Raw genomic sequence first — 14,138 nt, 5'->3', positions numbered from 1 at the left:
ATTGCCTAAATTTGCCCAAAAGTAGCCCGGACCCGACCCATCGCTGCGCAGCAGCTATAATTTATTTATTTATTTTTTCTGTGGGAAACACCCTAACCCTAACCCGCCTTTCCGACAATAGACTTCCATTCATCGTAATAGCGGGGTTTTCTATTCTTTTCTATTTTTTCTAAAGACCCCGCTACTCCGTAAAGGCTATTGGGGAAACCCCCAGTGCGCAGTGCGCATTGATCCTTTTTTCCTTTTTGGGGTCAAACGGATCATGTGCATAATTAACTGCAAAACAAGCAAATACTTCATATTAACTCTTTCGCGACCACACTAATTCCTCAGCACATCCGCTCAGGACCACATGTTTTTGGCTATTTCTTTACTTTTTTCTCACGTTGTACCGAACTCTGTACATCACCTAGAAACAAACGGTCTTCATGTGGTTGAAGAGCGACTTTCCAACGTGCTCCTCGAAAAAAACAGCAAGTTTTTCCGCCGTTTCGTTTGCGAGTACGAAGGAGGAGAAGAGAGCTGGGTTTCTCCAAAAACGGAGCTCCCGCTCTAGTTTCAGAGAAAAACGCATTTTGTGTCAAGTAGCAATCGGCTCATTTTACCGCTACTCTGCAGTGTGGCGTCTCCCAAATCATTTCTACGGCTAAATAAATATATTTGTAGGTAAATCTGGGGGGTGTGGCAGCGTGGAGAGCAGCGGTGCAGCGGTGTGGGTCTCTGGCCGCAGCGCAGCAGCTCCGTGACACTGCTGTGTGACTGGCCGCCGGTGGGTGCTCTGGGGCGGGGGCGGCCGGTCACAGCCCCCGCTGTTCAGCACCCGCTCTGCTGCACCGTGAAAACAGCAGAGATAACGGGCTTTCAGATCCGAGTCTCCAAACCAGAAACGTTTGTAACAGCACCGGGAAAAGTCGCCAGATTTGTCATCGGTCGCTTTTGTCAAAAGAGGGTTTGGAAAGTCGCCAGATTCAGCGAGAAAGTCGCAGCACTGTAGCTGACAGCCGCACAGCGCTGCACGCTGTCCCCAGAGCAGCATTCAAGGAGAACGAGTACTCAGACAAAACCAAGATCACACAGTTTATAAAAAACATTATGTTTTGATTTTAGTTTAAAACAGTTTTACATATCAGAGGACTACCATATTCACACACAGGGTACCTCAGAGTGTCTATTATCGTAATCTGTAAAAAAAAAAACGGTTTTGACGAGTTTACTCGTCAGTGGTCGTGAACGTTCGGCAGGCTGTGACGAGTTTACTCGTCAATGGTCGCGAAAGAGTTAATGACATATAATGTTCATTGTGCTTCTAGCCTGTCTAGCCTCTACCTGGTCTTTTTACTAAACTTAACCAACTCCTTTCTTCATTGCCTGAACCCAACCAAAGCATCTCCCTCAGTCAGCTGTCAGCACGAGCGGCTGCTGCAGCCTCGCGCCCCTGTGAGCTCAAGCCGGGTTCAGCCGCGCTCGAGCGGAGCGGGGGAGAGAAAAAAAGTGTATTTCTTTTACTGTGTGGGAGATCTCCAACAACGGAGTCGGGGAGAAAGCAAGTGGGACAGATCTACCCAGTCTCTGAGCAGCGCACGTTTCACAGACAAGCCACAAAGCAGAATGTAAACAACGTCACGCGGTTCAACACCTTGGACAGCTGCGGGGGGGGGAGGGTGTCGGAGTAGCGGTGTTTCGAAGTGGGGGTATTTCGGAACAACGGGGTGTTGAAGTGGAGGTGTGTCGGAATGGAGAGCTGTCCCCTGATAAATCACACCGGACCCAAGAATGGTGCGGACATGAACACACCTCATATTCCACCCCCAGAATGCCTCAGCACAGCACAACCATATATGGTCAGCACGTGCATAATTAAGTAGCCATGTGCGCTCTGTGGAGCGGCAACAAAGTAACAACAAAGACAACACCCGGAATGATGCTTCGGCGGACCTGGCCTGCCCTCGCTTTTGAGGTTGGTTGTGAGAAAAATGCCTGCTGTCCAGACAACTGTGTTTTTTTAAAGCACCCCTGCATTACACAAACACACACATACGGTATATGTAGCCGCACATATAGCCTATCAGTGATCATAATAATGATGATAAGAGAAAATGCATTGTTCACTGAAACTGCACGTTGGCATCCCAGACTGAAATAAAATCTTTGCTTATAGTGAGAGCTGCTCTACTAAGTGAACTATACCTTTCTTGCGTTACTAATGTTATTGTGTCTCGAGTGTTTCAGAGTCGGCCGGCTGTAAACCAGCTGACCCCGACTGACTTTTTTTTTTTGCGGTCACATCAGCACGGCTGCATCTTCGGTCGCGGCTGCTGTGGCATTAGCCCACATTGCCCTATGGCCAGTCCGTCCCTGCCACTGGTTGTTTGTGTTGTCTGTCAAAACATGGATGAATGAAACCTATATCCACACATCTTGTAGCCTATTTCTATCGAGGGAAAGTTATTTCAGGATATCCTGTTTTATCGCCCAGCCCGAAAGTGATATAGGCTATTGCCCGTTCATTCATGAGTGTGAGGGACCGGCGCGGCCTCCCCACGTAATGGGGACCCGGGCAGACCAGACTTAGGTGTCGGAGGTGGAAAAGAGAGCGCAAAGCGTTGAGTGCCAAAAATAACAGGCTTTTTATTTTACACGCAAAAGCTGTACAAAAACACTCAATATGAGGGCAAAAAGTAAGCAAACCAAAATGCCCATGGACCATAGCCTCACAGCAGACTACCTCCACTCAGAGCTCCAGAGAGCTGAATGAAGCTCCCTTAAATACAGCAGCCTACCAAGGCTAATTGGGGCAAACCATTAATGAGGGGAACACCAATAACATAATGGCCCACAACTGCCCCTTTAACACCACCAATATACAATATAATACACAATACCTACTCTCTCCTTTACACACTTCATATAATGTACACAAATATACCACAGCTTTGCACAATAATTAATCACATCATACACATACAAAATCAAACACCCCTGGGCACCATGGGCTATGCCCACCCGGGCCCCTGCTCGATAAAGCCCGCCCCTGCAGTGGCGCGCGCTTCCACTGAGGAGCTGGGAGACGTGCAGGTGAGTGTGTGAGCGTGTATGAGAGTGTATGAGAGTATGTGCTGGACCAGCGTCTTTAACTGTGAATGGATGAAGTATGGGACGAGCAGTGGGTACCTCACTTCACGCCAGGATGATTGTATGGAGAGAAACTGTTACAGGTGAGTTGTAGGTGTGGTGAAGGCGAATCGCAGCGCACCGCGCTCCCGACGCCGGCACACGGCTCACGCCGCACATGTTTACAAACACAACAAACACATGATTAATGGGTCAATGACGTGACGCCTAAATATTCTGTCCGGCTGTATTTTTTTAAGTTAAAAAAAGGTTTAAATGTACAAAAATATACTAATCTATATGTAGTATGTCTCCCATATATGTAGTCACTTCAACTTTTCAAAAATCAGGAGTTATTTCTAATTTTTTTGTAATTTAAAGTGTCAAAATATCATGTGGTGCGACCGTCCAGCCCTGACTACTGTTTTGAAAACTTATTTGAAATTATTGTAAATCTATTACAATTTATTTTCTGCCCTATTTGGCATAATTTACAAAGTGTTTTGTATTCCTGTACAAAATTGCAAAGCTTTTGCAGTTATATTTCTTTCATAATATACAAATAAACTTTGTCCGCTCATATCCATTTCATTAAATATCATGTGGTGCGACCATCAAGAAATGACCACTATTGGAACTTTTATGTTGAAATCTACTCATGGACAGGGAGTTGTATCATCCACCATTTTGTCATAGAGCTATGGAAGCAGAAAGAAGGTTTGTGGCTCTCTCATTTAAAAAAAAAATAGAACCTTTTTAACGGCTGTAATGTTGTTGCCACATTTGGATATCATGTGGTATGACCTCAAAAAAAACAATTGATTTAAGTTTTTTTCCACAAATATCTATTTTAATTATAAATTCCATAGTGTCCTTTTGTGAAAAGCTAGCTAGCTTTGTTTATGTTGCTAATCTTGTTTTAGTAATATTTGACCGAACTTGAAAATGTCATGTGGTGCGACCAATTATCATGCGGTGCGACCACTGCAGATTGTTTTCCATCATAGATATATGACCTAGATTGGCAGTATTTGTGCTTTTTATATTGAATTGATGATTGATAAACATTAAGTACTTAATTTTTAGTATTATTTTGAATATTTTTTTGATATTTCATGAGTTATTTTGCTAATATTGCAGAAATAATGGTTAAAAAAAAAATATTAAAAGCATGCCATTTCACTTGGGTATTTATGCAGTTATTAGCAAAAATATAAATTATTATACCTATTTAACTCATTTTAATTAATTTTGACAGAGCCACTGCCAAGCGAAGTTAAAGGCGCTCGCCACAGGCAGCGTGTCAACTCTGACCCCACAGCAAGAGCAGAGTACCTTGCCAGGAGAAGAGAAAGATGTGTTAAAGGGATAGTTCAACAAATTGGCCCATTGTCATAATCCCTATAGTCATAGCAGTAGGTTTGTTACCTTTATTTGTTGGGGCAAGCTATTTTTAGAACGGCGGAGCAGAGCCGTAAGATGCTCAGAGCTACGCTACGGAGGCTCATGGGATTTCTTGGTTTCCCTCATCAAACTCATCAAATCACACAGTTAGATTTTATCATGAAATCAAAAAATGTTAAAGCAGAAGTAAGCGATCCGGTCGTTTTAGCTAATGCTGCGTTCCAGGCAGGCTTTTGAAACCGTAAATTACAGCTTCAGGTCACAACTTACGATTTTGTAGCATTCAAGGCAACCCACTCGTGTTTTTCCGACCTGTTTTACCTGTGAAAGTCACTATAACGGCCACTCGTAACTTCTGACCCGTGAACTCGTACCAGATCGAACTGGTACGACTTCACAGGTCGGAAAAACACGAGTTACGAGTTGCCTTGAACGCACCATAACAGTCCTCGTCCCGACGTCACCACATGCACGGCGTCCCTTCGCTGCACACACAGCCCTGCATGCCGTTCTCTCTCCTCATTGGATAAAAACTGTAGGATACGATAAATGTTTTCTCCTCGGCTCAGAGCAGAGCAGAGGGACTGACAGACCCGTGTTTCGGTTCAAACACTCTATGTAAGTGATTGCTGTCGGAAGATACAACTAATTAAGACTTATATTAACACAAATATATCACTTCCTTCTGCTTTAATGAAAAGAAAAGAAATGTTTGCGTTGTTCATGCGAGGATTGGGCTAAGATTGGGCAAAGCTCAAAAAGGCCTGGGGTTAGCGGCACATACGCACACACACACACACAAACAAACACACGGTTAGATTTTTATCAATAAGTCAAAAAATGTTTATGAAATGAAATGTTTGTATTCATGTTGTTCACGCGAAGACTGATCAAAGACTGGGCCAAGATTGGGCAAAGTTCAAAAAGACCTGGGCCACGCACACACACGCGCACACACACGGTTAGATTTTTGTCAAAAAAATGTGAAATGTTTGTTTTCATGTTTGAAAGGTTAATAAAATATGGTTTCAATATGAAATTTGCTTGAAATTAATTATTTATTGGTAGCTTTAAATAGATTTTTAATGATACAATGTCTTTAGGTCATTTGGCGCGACCAAACATCATGTGGTGCGACCAATAATAACAATACCTAAATAAAATACAAACTAAAATAACTAATTTCTGTAACTTAAACATTAATAACTGATACAATATGCTTAAGTGAAAGGTATTTTTAAAACATTTTTATCAGTATTATGCAATTTAAAGAAAAAATTAGTCGGTCAACTACAATTAATATAGCGACTGTGACATTATAGAGCTAAAATATGAGAGTAGTATTTGCAAAAATTCAAATGAAATGCAAACACTTTGTTTCTATGTACTTGATATTACTGACTATTTGTAAAAAATTATTAAGTATGTTAAGAAAATTTATTAATTTTCAGATAAATTATGGTCGCACCACATGACATTTTTTAAGGCCACGGGCGATTCATCTATATGAAAAAACACTAAAATTGCTAAATTTTAAAATTCAACGTTATTTTTTGTATACACGACATCCTTGTTGTTTGAACAGTTGCAAAAGATATTCTTTTTTTTTGTTTTTTAAAAATGGCATGTTGAAAATCCTTATACGTCATTGACCCTAAAACATAAACACCATACCGACGTCCCGGTTTCCCTTAAAGGAGTGCGTGTGTAAGTGTGTGTGTGTGTGGGAATGTCCACACAGAGTCTTTCTCTCTGCCTCGTGGGAGACGCCAGACCATGGCGTCCACCCCCAGGTGACGGTGAGAAAGGGGAGGGGGTTGCTCACCTTCTCACAATGAGAAATCATCCAGCTACACTCTCAGTCAAACAAGGTGGGGAATGAACACTACTGTACAGTAGTTGGCTCATTTTAAAAACACACCGGCAGCATCGCCCACTGAGTTAATTAACTGCTGTGTAGAAAACCACGCTGTGGTCCGTAATCGTGGTGCAGATGGGTGTGTTTGGAGCTGACAAGAGGATCGATAAAAGAGAGTGAGACGTATAGCTGCCGTCGTTACATTTTTCTCACTGAAAAACTATACTGTATTATTATTATATTGCATTCCCCATTCGTGTTCACTGCTCCGTGCTGCTCTCTTATAGAGGCGATCTGCTGCTCACAGATGCCACCTGGCGGTTGTTTGTGCACATTGCAGCTTCTGGTGAAAACACAATTACTCCGCCACAAAAAATCCACGTGAGCCTCCTGTGACTCACGCATGAAGCTGTCTAAATGAAACTAGTACCCACTGTAAATATATATAGAGAGAGTAAAGAATATGTGTTTTAAGTTTATAATACCACAAGAAAATATATTATTAACCATTCTGTTAAATTTGGAGGACTAAAAAAGTCGTTAAGTATATAAAATTCTGCATCAAAGTTGTCAATAAATGAGCAGTTTTCTCTGGTTCCAGACGGTGGGGGCGTGTCGCGATATGGTCGCGCTGCAGGCAAAGAGACCACCCCCCATGGCAGGAGAGTGAGACTTCACTTGCTGAACATCCCTGATACACAACCTAAACATGTATATGTCGTCATGAAATAAAGACGAGTGACCTCAAACACACTCCACCACACACCCCAGTCCTCAGCATTGACACACCTTCAGGAAATATTCTTACCTCAACTAGGAGGTTAAATCGAAAGCAACTGGACTTAGTTATTTGTCTAGGAAGACGGTGCATATTTTCATTTTTCCAGGTCATAGTATTTCAAAGGAGTTTAAATTGAAAGCAACTAAGTCCAGTTGCTTTCAATTTAACCTCCTTTGAATTGTCTAGGAAGACGTTTCACCTCTCATCCAAGAGGCTTCATCAGTTCATGTAGCATCTGACCAGGCTGGGACTAGTCCAACTATCTGGTGTGGAGACTCACTATTTAACCTCTTGTGTGCATTCACAAGGGTGATGATGTCGGTTACACCCCGCCTTTCCGAAGCCCCGCCTTTCCGACAATAGACTTCCATTCATCGTAATAGCGGGGTTTTCTATTTTTTCTTAAGACCCCGCTACTCTGAAAAGGCTATTGGGGGAAACCCCCAGTGCGCAGTGCGCATTGATCCTTTTTTCCTTTTTGGGGTCAAACGGATCATGTGCATAATTAACTGCAAAACAAGCAAATACTCCATATTAATGACATATAATGTTCATTATGCTTCTAGCCTGTCTAGCCTCTACCTGGTCTTTTTACTAAACTTAACCAACTCCTTTCTTCATTGCCTAAGCCCAACCAAAGCATCTCCCTCAGTCAGCTGTCAGCACGAGCGGCGAGCTCAAACCGGGTTCAGACGCGCTCGAGCGGAGCAGGGGGGGAGAAAAAGAAAAAAAGTGTATTTCTATTACTACTGTGTGGGAGATCTCCAACAACGGAGTCGGGGAGAAAGCAAGTGGGACAGATCTGCCCAGTCCCTGAGAGCACGTTTCACAGAAAAGCCGCAAAGCAGAATGTAAACAACGTCACGCGGTTCAGAACCTTGGACAGCTGTTGGGGGAGGGTGTCGGAGTAGCGGTGTTTCGAAGTGGGGGTATTTCGGAACAGCGGGGTGTCGAAGTGGAGGTGTGTCGAAATGGAGAGCTGTCCCCGATGATGTCACTGGTTCCCTTTTGTGCTCCAAGTGCCAACGACAGTCGTTTAAAGGACTGTCTTTGGTGGGAAGTTGGTTTCGGCTTCGTTAGTGCCCTATTGTGTTATAACGACAGTCGTTGGAGTCACTTGCCACTTGTGAACAGTTGTTGTTCTTTGAGGCTAGATTGTTGAATCTCCTGGGAAGGGATGAAAGGAGATTCAACAATCTAGCCTCAAAGAACAACAACTGTTCACAAGTGGCAAGTGACTCCAACGACTGTCATGAAATCAACAAGACATGAAACTATGGGCTGAAGAGGAGTCCCACTGCTGCCCTGCACACGTCACACCGACGATCATGCATTTGTAAAAGGATGTTGTTGTTGTCGTTGTCGTTGATGTCGTTGTCATCATGGTGCGCGACACAGTGCTGCCGCTTCAATGAGAGTAGCAGAGTTTTTTTTTTTTATTGCCCATTCATTCAGATTGAGAGGGGAGGGGGGCAGTGCACCATAATGTTACAGAAAGGCTCATTTCATTTATTAGTTTATTCATAATGGGACTCGGCATGTACATGCAAAAATAATAATTTGTTGTAAATATTCAGATTTAGCTTAAGAGCTAATTTCCCTCTGCAGTCTCATGTTACACAAATACAAAACACAAAGACACTGGACTTTATATATTTGAAAAAAACTAAATAGATTAAATACTACCAAACCTTATAATGCCCCCAGGGTGCTTTTCAAAAGTATCTCTGCTGAACAGGACGTCCCAGACTTGCAGTATCTGGACACAACTACCTGATCAACTTTCCATCGTCCTACTGACCCAGAGCCAATTTCAGTGCACCGTCGTGGAGGAAAGGCATCCGCCTTGGGTCGATCAGCACCAGGGAGAGCTCCCCGAACAACCCGGACCCCTAGTAGCTGGTCATGCTACACTGCCCGTTAACTGGGATAGACACAGAGGGCCCTAGTTTCTTAGACCGAGCGAAGTCTAACCTCAGGGCAGCTTCGCCACGCCAACGGGGCGTGGACCAGGTCCATTTCGCAAGTTTTGTGGGCCACGCAGTCAGACTTAGACCAGCGCAAGCCCTCCCCTCGTCCCTCCCACCGGCGCAAACGGCGAAGAGGGAGGAGACAGGGCGGGAGGGAGACAGGAGGAGGAGAGAAAGGCGTGGAGTGGGTTTGACACAGCCGAGTCAGATCTTCACCAATCAAATGAGCTCCTCTCCTCACCTTTAACTGTGCGGCGGGCGATGCGCGCTGCAAGTTTGTCATTTTATACTTGGACATGGACGGAGGAGACAGCGACGCCAGAGGCCGAACCTCTCCCAGGAGGAAACAGCTGTTTTGGTCCGGGAGGTCCGAGCTCAGAGTGATCAATAATGAGTTTACTAATAATAATAGGCTACAAATATCCTTAATCAGGTTTGATCTGATACACTGAGAACCCCTGCCCAATGTAAGAAACAACAACTAATAAACTAATAAAGAAACTCACATTTATTCAAACCCTGTGTAAGCAAGATGAGAGGTGTAATCAGAACATAAACAAACACCATGCGTAACGGATGAAATCAGCGTAAAGGACGCTCTCTCTCTCTCTCTCTGTCCGTCTCTTTTTTTCTCTTTTTTCTCTGTGATAGAGATGCTGAGTATACTGTAGTAGGCTATATACTGACTATCTGATACCGAGGCTGTTGTGGTGGACTAAGAGAGATGAAAATTTGTGTTTTGTTTTTCATTACGGCTGCGTGATGCGGTCGCTCGCGCTAATGAATTAATAAGTAAATAAATAAATAAAGCGATCATCACAAGGGCAGAGTGGTATCTCAACACGGCAGCGACATACAGTCATCCACCCTCACAGTCCTGCTTTTGGGACATCCACAGCTGCTTTTCAGTGCCAGTTCGTCCCTGCTGTGTTAATTCAGGTGGAGTTTCCATTACGCGTGCCACAGCCTTTGATCTCTGCTTTGATCTGACGTCAGATGTGGCGGGACAATCTATATAGATATAAATTCACGTGTTGATTCCATTAGTTGCATTAAATAGTGGTTATTGTGGATATTTATTGCATTGAAATGTGTCTGGAACTGTGGAGATCTGCCTGTGAGGTCTTGGTGACGTGTGTGCACTGCAGGTCAGTCAGTCAAACTTCCACTGCACCTGCTGCGCTTCGCCCTGCGCTGAGAGTAGACCTGGTTGGAGGTGGCAAGCTTTCAGCGCAACCTCGGCGGGACATTTTCCCACGAAACTTCCACTGCACCAAGCTGAATCTGTGACGCCTCCCCCTGCTGCGCGGCCACGCCTATCTTAGCGCAGCGCGATCTTCCAATCTGACTTTGCGCTAGGCTGCGCTGGTCGAAACTTGCATTAGACCGGCTGCGTTACCTTGCGCCACCTGCGCTGCGCCAGCAAACTAGGGCCCTTACTCTTCCAGTGAGGATACAGCAAGTTTGTTGCTGGTAGATTCCACAGCTGGATGTTCATCACAAAGCCAGACTGCATCCATTTATAACCCTCCAGGCTTTTGTATGGAGGAACTAATGGACTATATGGAAAGTTGATCAGGTAGCTGTGTCCGCAAACTGCAGTTCTGGGACATCCTGTTCGGCGGCCGGAGATACTTTTGAAAAGCACCCCCGGGGGCATTATAAGGGTCAGTAATATTTAATCTAAGTCCATTTTCGTTGGAATTAAAGTCCCTGTAAAGTGAAATTGTAGTTTTGTTTCAAAATATATTAAAAGTGTTCGAAATGTATTGATAAAAACATGCAAAAAGACTCATTTCTGTACAGTGCTTAATTTTAGAGGTTAGGGTTTCACAGTTTCACTCTGCTTCAGTGGTCTTTGTTTTTAAGGGCAGGCTTACAGAGGGGGACGCCGTGACGCACTGGCGTCCCTACTTTCATAACTCCTCCCATGTGCACATAAATACTTAAAGAATGCCAATGAGCGTCTGCTGCCACTACCCCTAGAGCTACCAGCGCCGCCGGAGCTACCAGTCCACTAGCTTGGTCTCTGTCTTAATAAAATGTAATGCAGACTTATCAGGTCATTGTAAAACATTTATTTATTGATGTAAATGTGGTGTTATTTGAACCTAGTCTATACAGATCCCAGAGGCAGCGCTGCTCTTATGTGAAACATGAAGCTCCACTTTTAATTCAAACAAACTAATGAGACTGCCACCGTGGGACCAGCCGGCGCTCGGTGGCAAAACTCTAAAAGCCAAAACAGCCACAGTCCAGGTGAACCTCTGCAGCGTCCGTCCCACAGCTGACCGCCACAGCAACGGCTACACCGGCAACAAAACTGAGGGCCGCCGCCGTCAGCAGACGAATCTCTGCTTGCCCTGATAGCGTTAGCTCGGCGGCTAACGCTAGGCCCGTTCGTCCTGAGCTGACGGTGAAGGCCCTCATTGTTGTTGTGGTGTAGCCTTCAAGGCTCTCGTTGCTGTGACGGTGAGCCATGGGTCGGATGCTGCAGTGGCTTGGGACCATGGAGGCTCGGGGTGAACGGGACGAACGGGGCTAGCCGGCGAGCTAACGCATTAGCGCCGGGCTAGTCGAGCTAACGCGTTTGATTGACAGTTGAAACTTGACGAAGCTCAGCAAGTGGGCGGGGCTTCTGTGCCTGCAGCAGACATCCAGAGCTGCGAGAACTGCCTCATTTAGTCATGATTTTAAAACCTAATTTCACCTACTAAACGAATTTTTCTAGCATCCAAAATTGGCAGGATGGTTAATAGGACATATGTCTGGGATGTGATTAACTCAGAAAACGATTCCAGTGTCACTTTTCAGGGACTTTAAAGTCAGATCTGAATTCAGACAGCTTAAAATCTTTGGCACTGGCCATTTTTCTGCCAAAATGTTATGCAGCTGTTCTCCTGGTTAACCGTGATCCACGTCCGCCCTCCTCCCGCACACTATCTACATGTACAGTCACATTGTTTACGTTGTGTGTTTTAGTCAATCCTGTAATACAGTCTGACCGCTGTAACGGCAGGGTGACAGACAGACTCATTGATAATGTGCAGAGGGACGAAACTACAGCTGTTACTGTCATCCCAACACTTAAACCATTCTGACATGTCAAACTGTAGGGTGTATTATAGCAGTGATTCTTAACCATAGGGCCGCGGCCCACAGTTGGGCCGCCAGCACCCCCCAGAGGGCCGCAAAAAACTTTCAGTTTTGCACCTGTGGGCCACGAGGGCCGCGGACTGCGTAGATCAGGCATGTCCAAAGTCGGCCCGCGTCTCTGGCCTCAAACAGGCTGAATGACAAGAGGGTGTGAAGCCTCTTGTCATTCATCCAGGATCTTTGTCTCTGTGGGGGGAGGCGGGGCCGCTACCACACACACACAGTGCAACATGTGAACCTGTGAGGAGCAACGCTAGGTAACGTCAGTGTTGCCAACTTGGTGACTTTCCAAACCCTCTTAACGACTTTCTTTTAGTCAAAAGCGACTAGCGACAAATCTAGCGACTTTTCCGGTGCTGTAAACGTTTCTGGTTTGGAGACTCGGACGTGAAAGCACGTCATCACTGCTGTTTTCAACGGTGCTGCCGTGAGCTCCCCGCCCCCGTCCCTACAGCACTCGCCGGCGGTGTCACGGAGCTGTCCCCGCTGCAGAGACCCACTCCATGCCGCTGACACCCCCACCACACAGAGCGACATAAACAGCCTCAGCTCAGTCACTACTCACCTCATCTACGTGATGACACACGGTCAATATAAGAACATTTTTTGATTTTTGAAGAAAAAAAAAAAAAATTCCAGACAGTGTGATTTTGGTAAAAACTTGTTTACATTTGCAATAAAAAAAAGTATTAAATAGTTAATTATATATATATATATAAATAATGGGCCCCGGGCCAGTTTGTACTATAAAAAATGGGCCTCAAGGTCAAAAAGGTTAAGAACCCCTGTATTATAGGACTTATTTATCTGTCTAACTATGACACATGAAACAGTAAACACAGTTGATTGATCGAAATAAAAATATTGCTCAAGTGAATTTATTTTCTGTCATTGAAAACAGGTTCTTGAATGGAAATCGGTAAAAGTAAAATGTATCCCCAAGATGTTTTGCAGTTCTGTTGAACGTGCTGACAAAATTAGATACGTTTAAGACTTGTATGAGCTCGGAGAAAATCGCTTTGTTGCTTTCATTCCACACCCGGCTCTCCCGTACATCTACTCCACGAAAATCTGCTGATTACTGCTAAAACTGTGGCGCGTTCAGCATCTCCCAGAGCTCTACATCCACAGGTTGGAAATGACTGATACAGAGTAAATCATCTTTAAGCACCTGTAAAAGTGCGTTGTGAATAAAATGTATTATTATTTATAATTATTAAATCTCTGCATGTGCAGGAATTCCCCAACTGGCTGTTGGCACCAAAGTCGATGAGGCCTGTGGTGAAACTCTAAAGGATCTGAAGAACGTCTACAAGAGCAAGTACATAAAGACAAAGGTGAATCCCTGTCAAAGGTTAAAACCAATATCAGCTGCCTCACAAGTCTGTTACATGAATGTCCAATAATTTAAGTTTAGATGCAGTATGTTGAACTTTACAATCTGTTTCAGAATCAGAATATGAACTAAAAACTTGTGAATAGAATCAAGTATGGTTTCTTTTAATCTCAGATACAGGAGTTCAGCTCAACAGTTGGTGTTCCACTGAACTGCATCTTTCCTGTCAAGAACTACAGTAAAGAAGCTGCCATTGATGATGATGTTGACACTCTGATCCTGAGTGTTCTGAGGATGATTATTGATGTCGGAGACGACTTCATCTACAAAAACTTTTATCAGAGTCAGTGATCATCTGATTGCATGTGTGTGTCACAGTCAATTCAAGTCGATTTTATTTAGAGTGATACAATAATTAAAGTATTTTTCTGTTTCCTCTGATGATTCTGTTACTTCTGTAGAACCTCCAACCCCTCCTCCTTCTTCTCCTCCTTCTTCTCCCAGTAAGTGATCAAATCAACA

The 14,138-nt window shown here is 44.3% G+C and overlaps 1 protein-coding gene across 1 annotated transcript in view; it reads left to right on the top strand.

Annotated features, from left to right (window-relative positions):
* The window catches only part of LOC146965698 (interferon-induced protein 44-like), a 38,384-nt gene extending 24,416 nt beyond the window's left edge, over window positions 1–13,968 (top strand). Inside the window, exons 6-7 of the mRNA XM_085765093.1 lie at window positions 13,517–13,617; window positions 13,791–13,968. Coding sequence (XP_085621219.1) covers window positions 13,517–13,617; window positions 13,791–13,967 — 278 coding nt within the window. The 3' untranslated portion in view covers window position 13,968. The remainder of the gene's footprint in view (window positions 1–13,516; window positions 13,618–13,790) is intronic.
* Window positions 13,969–14,138: the final 170 nt, after the last annotated feature.

The sequence above is a fragment of the Trachurus japonicus genome, chromosome 21 (assembly GCF_045865225.1).
Source record: "Trachurus japonicus isolate A0001 chromosome 21, Traja_1.0".
NCBI lineage: Eukaryota > Metazoa > Chordata > Actinopteri > Carangiformes > Carangidae > Trachurus > Trachurus japonicus.
This window is presented reverse-complemented; position numbering and strand designations above follow the sequence as displayed.